This window comes from Spermophilus citellus (genome assembly GCF_964194105.1).
Source record: "Spermophilus citellus genome assembly, chromosome: 2".
Lineage (NCBI taxonomy): Eukaryota > Metazoa > Chordata > Mammalia > Rodentia > Sciuridae > Spermophilus > Spermophilus citellus.
Window position 1 is genome coordinate 32,559,017 of NC_138183.1, and position 13,873 is coordinate 32,572,889.

The following is a 13,873-nucleotide window of genomic DNA, read 5'->3' on the forward strand; positions in this document are numbered from 1 at the left end:
ATGAGGCACTGGGTTCAATCCTCAGCACCATATACAAATAAATAAATAAATAAAAGGTAATGTGTCCATCTCCAACTAAAAAAATATTTAAAAAAATAACAAAAGTTTGCAGGGCAAAAAACATTAAGCCTTCGTGTTTTAAAGAAAATGATTACTTTATATAAATTATATGTATGTTAAAAATTTAAACAGTGAATAAAAGTACAAAGATTGAAGTAAAAGAATAATCTCTCAATGATGGTAGTGATGAATGTCATTTCTTAAACAACTTACTTGATGTTTCTAAGCCCCAGCTTTTTTTCATATATTAAACAAGTTAATATGGAGAAAGTGAAACCATGAACATAAAGAGGATTGCACTGTGCCTGACATAAAGGAAGAAGGTCTGGGAATAATAAATATTAGCTACTACTGTTAGGATCGCAGGCCCTACACTGCAGTATGGTTTGTGATACTATAGATGCTCATCATAAATATCACTTCCACAGCATCCAAACTGCTATAATGACTGTCACTGATGCCAAGTGCTCTCTGGATGACTATGACTGTAGACTGCAATCAGAAGTGTTAGGAGGAAATCATTAGCTGGTTTGTGAGGTGGAAAAAAATGATGATTATAGGGATACATGGTTCGTCTTGGAGAATTATTCAATGATTACAGAAAAAAAAAAGCTCTCTTAAAAACTTACCTCACAGTCACAGTAAGACATAAAAGGAATAGGTTTTCAGAATAAGGGTGGTTTGATCGCTTCATCAAGGAAATTTGTAAGTTCAGAATTTCTTACTGAAACCCCGAATGCTAAAATTAAGGAGCTCTCATTTTAGGAAGGCTCAATATGCTACTCCTGTTCAGGGACCAGAAGGCCATAGGTTGAGGTGCCTACATAAACTTTCAAACATTATTTATAAATAGATTGCATTTTGTAAATTCAGAAGAATTCTTAAAATTTTTATTATATATTCTAAAATTCTTTTCATGGAAAATATTAGCATAGAGTAATTGAACCACATGATAGTAAAACTAAATTCACTTTAAGAGGTCATTAAGTTCAACACTTTCATTTTAAAAATGAGTAAACAGACCTAGCACGGTTAATCAACTTGCTGAGGATTATGTAATCACCTTCTACAGAATGCAGACTAGAATTAAGATTACTGAACAATTCCCAGTTCAGTAATCCTTCCATAACACCTCTATCAATTATTGAATGTCTCCCAAAGAACAAAACTCCTCCTAAAATCAATGTGTAAACAACATATGTATTTAATAAGCTTGAGAATTTTCTGTAATTATTAATATGTAGTGTTCTTCATGTGGAATATAAGCAGGATTACCAAACTCTGGTTAAGAAACATAAGGCTCAAACCATGTCTTTACTTAGGAATATGACAAAAAGAAATAATGTGCAGCATAATCCCCCTAAAGAATGTTGGAGTGGGACTCAGGGGACTTTTGTGACCCTGGGAATTCTCCTAACTTCTCTGAGCTTCTATTTCTTCATTTATAAAAGGGGAGGAAAGGAGGAGAAAAGAACTAGGTTTCTTGGGCTGCTTCTGGATTGAAAACTACATATTAAATATTTTTATTATGAAAAAATGATTTTATTATGAGAAATCTCAAGCATAAAAAATAGAATAGCATAATAATCCTCTGTGTACTCAATACCGCAAATTAACAATCAGAATGACTTTTTGTTATGTTTGCTTCTTCCAACCTCTTCTTTTTTATTTTGTTGAAGTGTTTCAAAGCAAATCTTGGAACTCCTATCATTTTCATCTTCATCTCTAGTTCAATTTAGAACCATTCAAGTACTGTGAATATTCCCATCAATGTTATATTGTGACTGTCAGGTACTTATTGACTGAAAGCCAGCAGAAGTTGGTAAAAATTATGTCTATACAATGTACATCAACTGGTTAGTGTCAATGCATGAGAAGTAAAAATTAGTACCACATTGATGGTAACCAGCCAAGAAACAATGTAGATAAAGACAAGAGATAAGACACAATTGGACCTGCCATACGGGAATGGTCTGATGGGATCAGTGGAATGCCTAAACCAGAATGTCAATAAATATAAAAGGCAGTGCCAACTTCTGACACTTGTACAGGTGCATTACTAATGAAACATTAAACGAGATTGGGATATGGCCACTGTCTCTTTTTATTTACAGATTGGCAAGTATAGTTAGGAGGATTTTTCCTTTGGTTTTCTAGTCTGCAATTAATGTATGTTTATTCCAAGGGGGCAGTAAGCACTTTAACTCATGCAGTGACTTAGGTTTGAAATTCAAAGTTTAGTATATAAATAGGAAATGAATTTAAAAAAACATGTATTTTCCATTATTTCTTTTAAAAATAGCATCTAGACAGTGTATATTGTAAGAATAAGTTCTTCATAGACACAAATCGTCACTAACTCTTAGATTCTTCATTTTTCCTTTGTTTGTTTTAGAACTTCAATGGGAAGTTCTCTGAGGAAAGGCTCTGAAATAAGTGCAAAGGGGTTGATTCAAGAAAGGAGAAATATGCCTCCGCTGAGATAGTTGATTTAAAGAAGCCCTTCCTTTTCTAGAAGGTTTTCCACCTGCTAACAGCAAGCAAGAACTGGTGGTGGCTAACAGATGGGGCCATTCTAGTTAGAGAAGCCATGAACAGTGACAACTAATGTGTTGACTCGGGCCAAAGGGGGCCTCTGCTATGGAGGTCTGATCACAAATTGAGTGGTTACCTGCAAATTACCAGAATTCCCCTGAGACCACCAAGAGTCTCTCTTGCTTAGACTTCATATTGTGTCTTGTTCTTTTTATGGGTTCCGGTCCCTGGATAACAATCACAGCATAACTCTGAGAACCTTATGTTATTCAAGAAAGTTGTATCTAGAATAGATGCTGACCTTTCAATTTGAGTTTCTCCATATTTTTTTTTTTTTTTGGTACTAGGGATTGAATCCAGGGGCATTTAACCACTGAGCCACATCCCCAGCCCTTAATATATATATATATATATATATATATATATATATATATATATATATATATATATATATATATATATATTTATTTTTTTTTTTATTTTTTTTTTTTTTTGAGACAGGGTCTCTTCAAGTTGCTTAGGACCTTGCTAAGTTCTGAGGCTGGCTTTGAACTCATATGATTCTCCTTCCCCAGCCTCCTGAGCTTCTGGGATTACGAGTGTATGCCACCACACCCAGCTCTTCATGTTTTCATGCTAGTGATGGCACCTTTTTGTCTACTAACTGATAATGTGTCTCCATCAAGAGAAACATCTTGAATATGTAACATATTCCACTAGCCTCACTGAATTCTTGGTCTTGGTCAGTCAGGATTTCACTGACCTCATGCTAGCCACCAGCCAGAAGGAGCTCTAAGTCTCCTCATTTGCAAAATGTGAACCTGTCTTAGGTAATATCATATCTAAAGTCCTGAATACCTATGATACTCTGTGATTCTAAATAAATATTGCATGGAACTTTTACTCCTTTTTCTGGTTCAGTATTTCTTAGTGTAGTGTTTCCTTATGATTCTACTTAGTTTTGAACTTGAGATATCTAAACTTGAGATTTTTTTTTTAAATCTGGCAGAAAGGATGTGGGATGAGCAAGAGAATACTCTCTCTTTTTTTTTTTTCTTATCCACAGCTTACCTCTCTTCATTGTTTTCCATCTGATTAGGGAAAGCAGCAAAGTCTAGTAATAATTTAATGGCATCAAGGTATCCATTGTTACAGGACCAGTGCAAAGCTGTTCTTCCCTATAAGCATGAACAAAATCAAGTGTACCTGGAGTAAATATTTTTGGACATGTGACTATTTATGCTAATTAAAAATATAAATAATCCTCCCCTTAAACTTTTAAATTATAAAAAAGGACACTATTATGTACACAGTGGAGAAAACAGACAGCTCTTAACCAAGGGATCATAACTAACACTATGTGAAAGGGTACCATATACCACTGAGGTGATATCTGAGAAGGATTCAATATCCCTTATATAATATTCCAACCAAAAATGTAAAACCTGAATCTAATTATGAAGAACCATAAGACAAACCCAAACTTAGTCAAATTCACAAAATAAACATCCTGTATCCACCTCTCCCCACCCCAGTACTGGGGCTTACAACCCTGCAGCACTTTTGAGTTATATTCCCAGTCCTTTTTATTTTTTTAATTTTGAGACAGGATCTTGCTAAGTTGCTGAGGCTTGCCTTGAAATTGTGATCCTTTTGCTTCAGCCTTTGGAGTAGCTGGGAACAGATGCATGCACCATTATAACTGACCTGGTGGCCTGTATACTTAAAAAACTTCAATGTCATGAAAGTTAAGCCATGAAGCATTGCAGGATATTTCACAGTGTTAATGGATGTAAAGAGAAAAATGTCCCAACCCTAAATTTTTACATCCAATAACAGAGTTTCTAAATATCTAGGGAAAAAAATCTCACAAAATTAAAGGGGACATAGTCAAATCTATTATCACAGTGGGAGATTTTAGTGTTTTTAAAATAACAGTTGACAGGAAAAAAAGATAAAAGAGCGCTAAAGACATAGAAGACACAAATAACACAATTTAAAGATCTGTTCTAAGTGACCCTGCATTTAAAAATGACAGAATTAGCATTCTTTTCAAGAGTACACAGAATTTTATCAAAATCAGTCATATACTGGACCATAAAGAAAGACTATAAAGAATAATGTGCTCTCCTGCAAAATGTCCATATCCTAATCCCTGGAACCCTGTTATGTTACTTGGAAAGCAGGGAATTAAGGTTACTAATCATCTGATTCTGAGGTGAGGAGATTATCCTGGATTATCTGGGTAGGCCTCATGTATTCATGAGGATCCCTCTAAGGGAAAGAGGGGGCAGGAGAGTGTCAGAGTGATACAGTGTAATAAAGTCCCAACTAGCCATTGTTGGCTCTGAAGATGGTAGAATGGGGTCATGACCCATGGTAAGTAAACAGCCTCTGGAAACTGGGAAAATTAAGAAAAGGAATTCTCCCCTAGAGCCTCCAAAAGAAATACAGCCCTGTTGAATCTTGAAGTTTTAGTCTAGTGAGACTAATTTTGACTCCTGATATCCCAAACGGTAAGATAATAAATTTATGTTTTTTTGTTTGTGATTAATTTGTCACAAGAGCACAGGAAACTAATCCAATCGATTGAGAGAGAGAGAGAGAGAGAGAGAGAGAGAGAGAGAGAGAGAAAATGCCTAAGTGCCTGGAAATTAAACAACATAGTTCTAAGTAATCTACAGTTCAAAGAATAAATCAAATTAGAAAGTAGAAAATATTTTACCTAAATGACAGTGAAGGTACACAACTTAATCAAACTTGTAAGTTAAAGCTAAAGCAGAGCTTAGGAGAATCATATATATATATTTGAAAAAATTGATGATTTAATCTTTTTTTAAAAAGTATTTATTTTTTATTTATAGGTGGACACATGTCTTTATTTTGCTTTATGTGGTGCTGAAAATCAAACCCAGTGCCTCAAGCATGCTAGGCGAGTACTCTACCTCTGAGCCACAACCTCAGCCTGATGATTTAATCTTTTATCAAAAGAATCTAAGGGGAAAAAAGAATAGTGCATCAAACCTGAGGAAAGTGGATGGCAGGAAATAATAAAGATGAGAGAAAACATTTATCAAAATAGTAAGCAACTTCAAAATGTATAAAGTTAACAAAGGCAGAAGTAAGTCCTTTGAAGATCAGAATAAGCCACATGAAAAGTTAAAAAAGAGAGAAAATACATGTTACAATATATAAAATTAAGATGAGGAAGTCACTACAGGTCTTACAGATACAAAAATGGTAAGTGCAGATATAGCCATCTTTATGCAAATACATTTGACATATTTCTAATAAATTATCTCTTACTAAACTGAAAGAAAATTAAACTGATTAGAAAACTTATTAATGGAACTAAATTAACAATCTTTGTACAAAGAAACCCCCAAACCAGAAGACTTCAATAATAAATTTTTCCAAATAGTTAAGGAAGAAGTAATATCACTCTTATATAATTTGTTATGAGAATAAAAGAGGGGCTATTTCTTGACTCTTTTTATAAGGTCATTGTTAACTTGCTACCAAAATCTTACAAACGCAACATAAGAAAGGAAAAGTATAGGCCAAACTTTCCATGAATATAGATGCAAAAATATTAAAATATTTACAAACATAATACATCTTTATATATAAAAGTGCATAATACATTATAAGTGGGGCTTACTCTAGAAAGGTAAGAGTGGTTTAACATCTCACAAAGGCAATCAATATAATTCACCATATTCACAAAAAAGATGAGAAAAATAATATGACTTTTGTTGATAGATGCATAAATTTTACTTGACAAAAACTATGGTATTTAAAAACTCTTAGCAACTAGAAATATAATTTCATTCAATGGTGAAATATTGAAAGCTTGATCTTTGAGAAGCAATTATGAGTTAAGGATGCCAACTGTCACCATTTCTATTCAACATTGTATTGAAGATTCTAGCTAGTTCAACAAAATAAAACAAAGAAATGAAAAGTTTGGAAATAAAGAAAAATGATATTATTTACAGGCAGCAAGATTATTTATGTAGACAATCCAAACTACATATAGAAATTAATGGAACTGGAAAGGAGCTTTGCATGCTACTTATAGGAGAAATAGGCAACTTGGTAAAATATAAAAGGTATGACAAATTATAAAACATGCATTCCTAAGAATATAAAGACAAGGTCTATATTTTACATGTTTTTCATTATGATAATTTGACAAATAGTAACAATCTTGATTAAAAACTTGCTTAATGAATTAGTAGAGAATCTGTTTTCTGACTTGGAAAACATAGTTTATGCTAATATTTTTAAAGAGTTAAAATAAACTAGTACCCTTCCCCCCAAAAAAGTTAATACCAGCTAGAATGAGAAAAACTAATATATTACTACACAGCTGGGTGGAGTATAGATTGTCCAATGCCTTTCAAATATTAGGTTGGCCTTATGTATTATGGCTGAAGCACATTTATATATCATTTATTGTCAGGTGCAGTGGTGCACACCTGTAATCCTAGCAACTTGGGAGGCTGAGGCACACAGATTGGAAGTTCAAGGTCAGCCTCAGCAACTTATCAAGACCCTGCCTCAAAATAAAAATAAAAAGGGCTGGGGATGTAGTTCAGTGCTAAAGTGCATCTGGGTTCAATCCCTAGTACCCTGCCTCCAGCCCCCCTCCGTAAAATACACACACACACATTTACATATATGTACATAATTTGCATATATATATGCGCACTATTTTTTGGTTTGATTCAATATTCTCACTTAAGGGGATTTATTTTAGGAGAATAACTCAAAAGGAAAAATTAAATGCACAAAGATGATTCCTGCAATATCATCTACAATAATGGAAAAGTGTCAAGCAACAGGAGGTTATTTATTTAATTATAAAATTTGGGTAAAGGCATAACTTGAATCCTGACTCACCCATTCCCAAAGGTTGTCATTTTAGGGTCATGATTGAAACTACATGAGTTTCAATTTCCTTACCTGTAAAATGGGAGTAATAATAGCAAGTACTTTGTAGGGTTGTTGTGAGGAAAGAACCATCTATTATATTTAAAGCTCTTAGAATTTTGGAATCTTAAGAATTCATGATCATGAAAAAGATTATGTATCAAATGACAAAACACTATGATCATTTTAAGTGAACAAAATATGGGTCATAGTCATATAATATATACTTATATACATATATATACATACATATGACATATATATCTTTTATAGAAGCTATAGAATGACTCCCAGTCTATTTAATGACTATGTTAGATATAGGTGAGGACTGGTTGAGTACATGGATAAATAAAAATCATAATTGTATGGATTTGTGGGTGATCTCTTCTTTGGTAATTTGTTTTATTTAAGTTTACAACAAAGAAGAAACATTATAAACACTTTGTAGCAAACAATATAGAAAAGACCAAGTAGTTCTACCTCTTTGTCTTGAATGTTAGGGTCTGCGTTATTTTCCATGAGCACAGCCATGCAGTTGATATATCCCCCATATGCAGCACACTGCAAAGGGGTTCGTCCTGCATAATCTTGCACATTCGGATTGATTTTATTTTCTATTAGAATCTGGCAAACATCAGCATTTCCTCCCAGTGCTGCCCAATGTAGAAGAGAATGTCCATCTTGGTCAACTAGATCTACCCTTGCTCCACCTGGGAAAGCAAAAATATATTGAAAATGTCTAATGGAGACAGCATTTATCAAAAAGAATAGAAGTTAAAAAACAACAGTCCCATCAACACTTTACTCTCATTGAAATGCTTCCACATGCGTAAGTCTACTTCAGAGTTTTACAACCAGCCTGTAAATTGGTCAGGGTAGGAATCACTCCCTTTTACATCAAAGGAAACTGAAGACTAGGCAGGTGAAGTGACTTTTCCAAAACCAAACAACTGTCAACAGGTGGAGCTGGGAGCAGAACTGGAGTTTCCTGTTACTAATTTGGCTGTTCTTCCCTTCACCTTTTTACCTGGGTGGCTCTTTGCTGTGTAAAGCTTTATTTCCAACCAAGCATGCAAGAACTTTGTGAGTGACTTAATAAGACTACTTGATTAACTAACCTTTAATAAGTGTCTGAATCACGTCTTTGTGTCCCATCTCACAGGCTCGGAAAAGTGGAGTATGTTTCATGACATCAGTAGCATCTACTTGAGCATCATTTTCCAATAATAACTTCACAGTGCTGACGTGGCCAGAAAGGGCAGCAGCATGTAAAGCTAAAAAGGAAGTAAAAGAAAGTGACAAACTCTTTAACAACTTTACCTTTTTATTAGTCTAACTATGAATCTTTTCCTCTTCTGATTTCTCCATTGTTTTGGCTAAATGCAATCCAAATTGTAAAGATTCTCTAGTTTATTTTTCACTTTTGTAGGTTTCTCACTTCCTTCCCATTCATTTGTATTAGTCATATCTCCCCCCACCCCACATACTTCTTCTACCTTTCTTAACTCATTGTTTTCTTCCTTTCCATCCTGTTGGTCTGAAAATGGCACCCTCTTCTCAGTTACTAGTTTATTTAATCTTTCCTCTTTTAGAGAGCAAGAGAACAAAAAATGACAAGGAGAAAAGATTTAAATAGCACAGGCAATTCTGCCCATCAACCACTCGATAAGCACATGTCCATAAGGGGCCACGTGACATGTCCATAACTAGACCATGTCAATCTCCTGTTCCTTCAGCTGGCTACATGTGCCACTCCTTTGGTTGGTCTGTGCTCTGAAAGCACACACATCTTGTTACACTGTACATTTTTCATACTACATGGCTCCAAATGCAAGCCAGCGACTACTCAGGGTTCAATTTAAGCAACATCAATCTTTTTGAACAATGGAGAAAAAACTGAGAGGTGAAATGTGGTCTCCTCTCTGGTGCCTTTTAAGGGGTTTTAAAGAGTAATTCTGACTACCTGTGTTTAATGGTATGCTGATGCTAATCCCTTCCTGTGTTACTAAACCATAGTGTTTGACTTAGACAGTCACTCTAGGTTTGAATTAGCCATACTCACAGTTTAGAGGCTTGTGGAAGTTCTTTTTAAGTATGATGGCTCTATAATGCTTAGAATAATGTCTGTTTCATACAGAGTGATCCACAAGCAAACCTGGGATGCCTGTAAAAGTGTGGACTTTCAGGCTGGGATTGTGGCTCAGAGGTAGAATGCTCGCCTAGCATGCGTGAGGCACTGGGTTCAATCCTCAGCACCACATAAATATAAAATAAAGACACTGTGTCCACCTATAAATAAAAATATAAAAAAAAGTGTGGACTTTTGGGCTGGGTACTACTAGAATGCTGGGAATAAAATAGACAAAGTTATGGTCTAGAAGAGGAGCAAAGCAAAGCAAATATAAAACACTTTAAAATCCTATCAATAAATTGTTATACAGTGATGAACAGAATAAGAAATGTATGTCATAAAAGGTATTTTTATATAGAGAGTGACTGGGAGACTGTGTGTGTGTGCATGGGGAGGTATTGGGGATTAAACCCACAGGCACTTAACCACCAAGCCACATCCCCAGGCCTTTTTATTTTTATTTTGAGACAGGGTATCACTAAGTTGCATAGGGCCTTGCTAAGTTGATGATCAAAAGTTTGAACTTGTGATCCTCCTGCCTCAGCCTCCCGAGTCTCTGGGATTATAGGCGTGTACCATTGTGCCCAGCTTGGAAGACTACTTTTGACTGATAGTTAGGAAGTCCTTGCAGAAGAGCTGACATTTAAATTGAGACCTGAAACATAAAAAGAGAGAATATTTTGGGCAAAGGGAACAGTTGGTACAGGATAGGAATGACTTTGTGTGTTGAAGGAAGGCAAGAGTAGCTGCAGCACAGTGAGAGTGAGATAAATGAGAAAGGTAGAAAAGACCAGATTGTAAATGGTCGTACATATCAGACTGTTGGGAGACGCCAAAGGGCTTGAAGTAAGGGGGGTGATTATATCCAAATTATGCTCTAAATGGCTCATCTCACTGTTATAAGAAGAATGCATTATAGCAGATTAAAATACAGGCAGGGAGCCAGTTATTTTGTAGTAGACTGAGCAAAAAATGATGGATACTTGAATGAGGGTGGTAGAAAGGGAGATGGAGAAAAACAGAGAAAGAATTAGAATATGTTTTGGAGGTGGAATCATAGGATTTGAAATAGGATCTCTGTCCAAATAGCATGGTATCTGCTTTTAAACAACTACCTCTAGTAAGTCTTATACATTCCTGAGTTTGGGAACTACTGACCTAAATGGCTGCATGTTGGTTTGATCTAGATGAAATTCAGATAGAAAAGAGTGACTTCAGATATCTGAAGGCCTATCATGTGTGGAGAGCACAAAGGGATCAGTCAGTTGTTAAACTGGGCTCAGTATGAGGAAGAGCATTCTAACAGAGTCAGGTTACCATGGAAGTTGTAGGTGTGCTGTGCGGAAGCTGGTCAACCAGAGGCTGAGAGACCACTGGTGAGAATGTTATGAGGCAGATGAAAGCATGGCATAATATCTGTGATAGTTCAGGGATGTTTCACATTTTTAAAAAATTTATTGTTAATTTTATTTGTTCTAATTAGTTATACATGACAGTAGAATGCATTTTGATGCATCAAAAATAAATGGAGTATAACTTATCCTTCTTCTGGTTATACATAATGTAGAATAAGCCCGGTTGTGTAATCATATATGTACATAGGGTAATAATGTCTAATTCATTGAATTTTTCACTTTTAAGAGCAGAAGAACCATCTCACCACCAAATGAGTTTTATAAAACACTCCACACATGAACCAGAAGTTGAGTGGTTCAGCTTGAATCAGGGGTGGCAAGTTTCCCACCTGACTGTCTACTCCCCAGCAGCATTTCAGCTACCTCTACAGAAATCTGCTCTTCTGAAGAGCAGGTTTAGGAACCCCTGGGCTAGGTTTAATTTTAAGGCAATATTTATTTTTAAAAAATATTTATTCTTAGTTGGACATGATACCTTTATTTCACTTATTTATTTTTATGTGGTGCTGAGGATCAAACTCAGGGTCTCGCACATGTGAAGCGAGTGCTCTACAGCTGAGCCACAACCCTGCCTCAATATTTAATTTTTCAATGTTACAATCTTGTGATGTGGCATCAAGTATGAAATATATATTCTATAGATAAATAATACCCATATGTAAAATTTTTAAAAAGACAAAATTTCAATTAAGCAAAAAATAGAATTAATGACATATTAAATAAAATTTTCCATTTTATTTGTATTTACTTTAAAAAGTTAGACTTAACAATTATTACTTCCTCTTTGAAAAAAGTGCTGTGATTTTACATGAGGACTTTAAATTGTTTTAAAACTTAACTTTATATTCATGGAAAACTTCAAACATATTCAAAATTAAATAATAGTTCAGTGAACTCAATATAGCCATCACTCAGATTCAACAGTTATCAATACATGGCTAATCCTGTTTCATCTAACCACCAACCATTCCTGGCTTTTAAAATTCCAAGATCATTTCCTCTCATTGGTAAATATTTTATTATCTCTGGAGGACAAGGGTTCTTTTTTAAAACATCAGTGTATCAGTCAAGGTCTAGTCAGAAGACAGAAACCTCACCAGATATGTTAGCAGAGACAATTCAGTATAAAAAAATTGTTAGTTATGTATTAAAGAAATTAACAGGCAAAAGGAGAAAAAATGTAGGAAGTAGCTACCAATCTTGCAACTAGGGAAACAAAAAAGAAGAGAATAAAATTATTAAAATCTAAAAGCTTAGAAGAGCCCTGCAGAGCAGAAACTCAGACCTATGAGGAGGGGCTCTGCCATACTGGTCTGGGCATCCCTAAGAAGGGTGCTCTTGATACTGGCATTGTGCATGCTGTAAAAAATGCAGAGTGAAATTAATTGTTGTCAATGAAACAAACAATGATGCTGCACTGAAGAACCATTACAGAGTATGCTGACCAGAGCAGAAAACAAACCAAGAACAGGATGATGTAATCCTTTGTTTCTCTTCAAACCTTCCAGTCTCCCTCTACCTCCTGTATGTGCACATGCTAACAGGGCACTCAGTGGCAAAGGGGAAATCTGATTTGCAGAGCCTCAGGCCCAGCACTGCAAAAGGAAGATAAAAGGATAACCTTCAACTAAAAGCAAGGCTAGTGATAAAGTGGAAAGCTGCCTAGTAACAGAGATGTGGGAAAAAATTAAACATTCAGCTAAGTTGTCCTTGAAGCTGAGAGATAATAGTTTAATAACTGGTGTACCACAATGCCCAACTGTCATACCTAAAAAATACTAATAGAAGTTCTATAATACCATCAAATATCTAGATAGTCACATGTCACATTTTTATGATGACTTTTTAAAAAATAGTTCATTTATATGAATCAGATTCCAAACAATGTCCATATGTTACTATTGGTAAGACCTCTTAATGGGGAGGGAAAAACAGCCTTATAGAGGGATGATGGAGAGAAACTCACCTTCATAGAAATGTAAGGAAGGCATCTTTTTTTTCTTTTCTTTTCTTTTTTTTTTTGGATATACATGACAGTAAAATGTATTTTGGCATATTATACATAAGTGGAGTTTAACTTATGCTAATTAGATCTTATTTTTGTGATTGTACATGATGTGGAATTACTTCAATCATGTATTCAAATATAAAGATAGGAAAGTTATGTCTGATTTATTCTACTGTCTTTCCTAATTCCTTCCCTCCTCCCTTCCCTTCATTCCCCTTTGTCTAATCCAATAGGCTTCTATTCTTCCTTTCCCCATCTTCCTTTGTTGTGAGTTAGCATCCGCATATCAGACAGAACATTTGACTTTTGGTTTTTTGGGACTGGCTTGTTTTATTTGGCATGATATTCTCCAGCCCCATCCACTTGCTGGCAAATGCTATAATTTCACTCTTTCTTATGGCCAAGTAATATTCCATTATGGAAGGCATCTTTGATACATAGAAAAATCCCCACAGGAGAAAGAACCCAGGAATTAATGAATCTGAGAAGAATTTATGCCTGAACTCCAATCACAGTGCATATCAGAAACATACTTTTGGTCAAAGTATGCGAGTATCCTTGCCCATACTTTATTAAGATACATGAAAAAGTTAAACTAAAAGCAAAGTTAGAAATAAAGTGGCAGACTGTATAGTAAAGGGAATCTGATAAAAAAATTAAATGTTCAGATCATTTATAACCTCAATGTCCTATGGGTCTGCTTTATATCCCTACAAAAACTTAAGATCTGCTATGAGGCTTTGATAAAGAAACAATCCTTTTTTTTTAAATATTTTTTTTGTTGTAGAT

The 13,873-nt window shown here is 34.9% G+C and overlaps 1 protein-coding gene across 6 annotated transcripts in view; it reads right to left on the reverse strand.

The window, feature by feature from the left end:
- The window catches only part of INVS (inversin), a 186,380-nt gene that overhangs the window by 73,417 nt on the left and 99,090 nt on the right, over positions 1-13,873 (reverse strand). For all 6 annotated transcript variants that reach the window (XM_081280878.1, XM_081280876.1, XM_081280879.1 and 3 more), the window contains 3 exons: positions 8,649-8,804; positions 8,011-8,240; positions 3,667-3,773 (listed from right to left, as the gene is read on the reverse strand). In XM_081280878.1, coding sequence (XP_081137004.1) covers positions 3,667-3,773; positions 8,011-8,240; positions 8,649-8,804 — 493 coding nt within the window. The remainder of the gene's footprint in view (positions 1-3,666; positions 3,774-8,010; positions 8,241-8,648; positions 8,805-13,873) is intronic.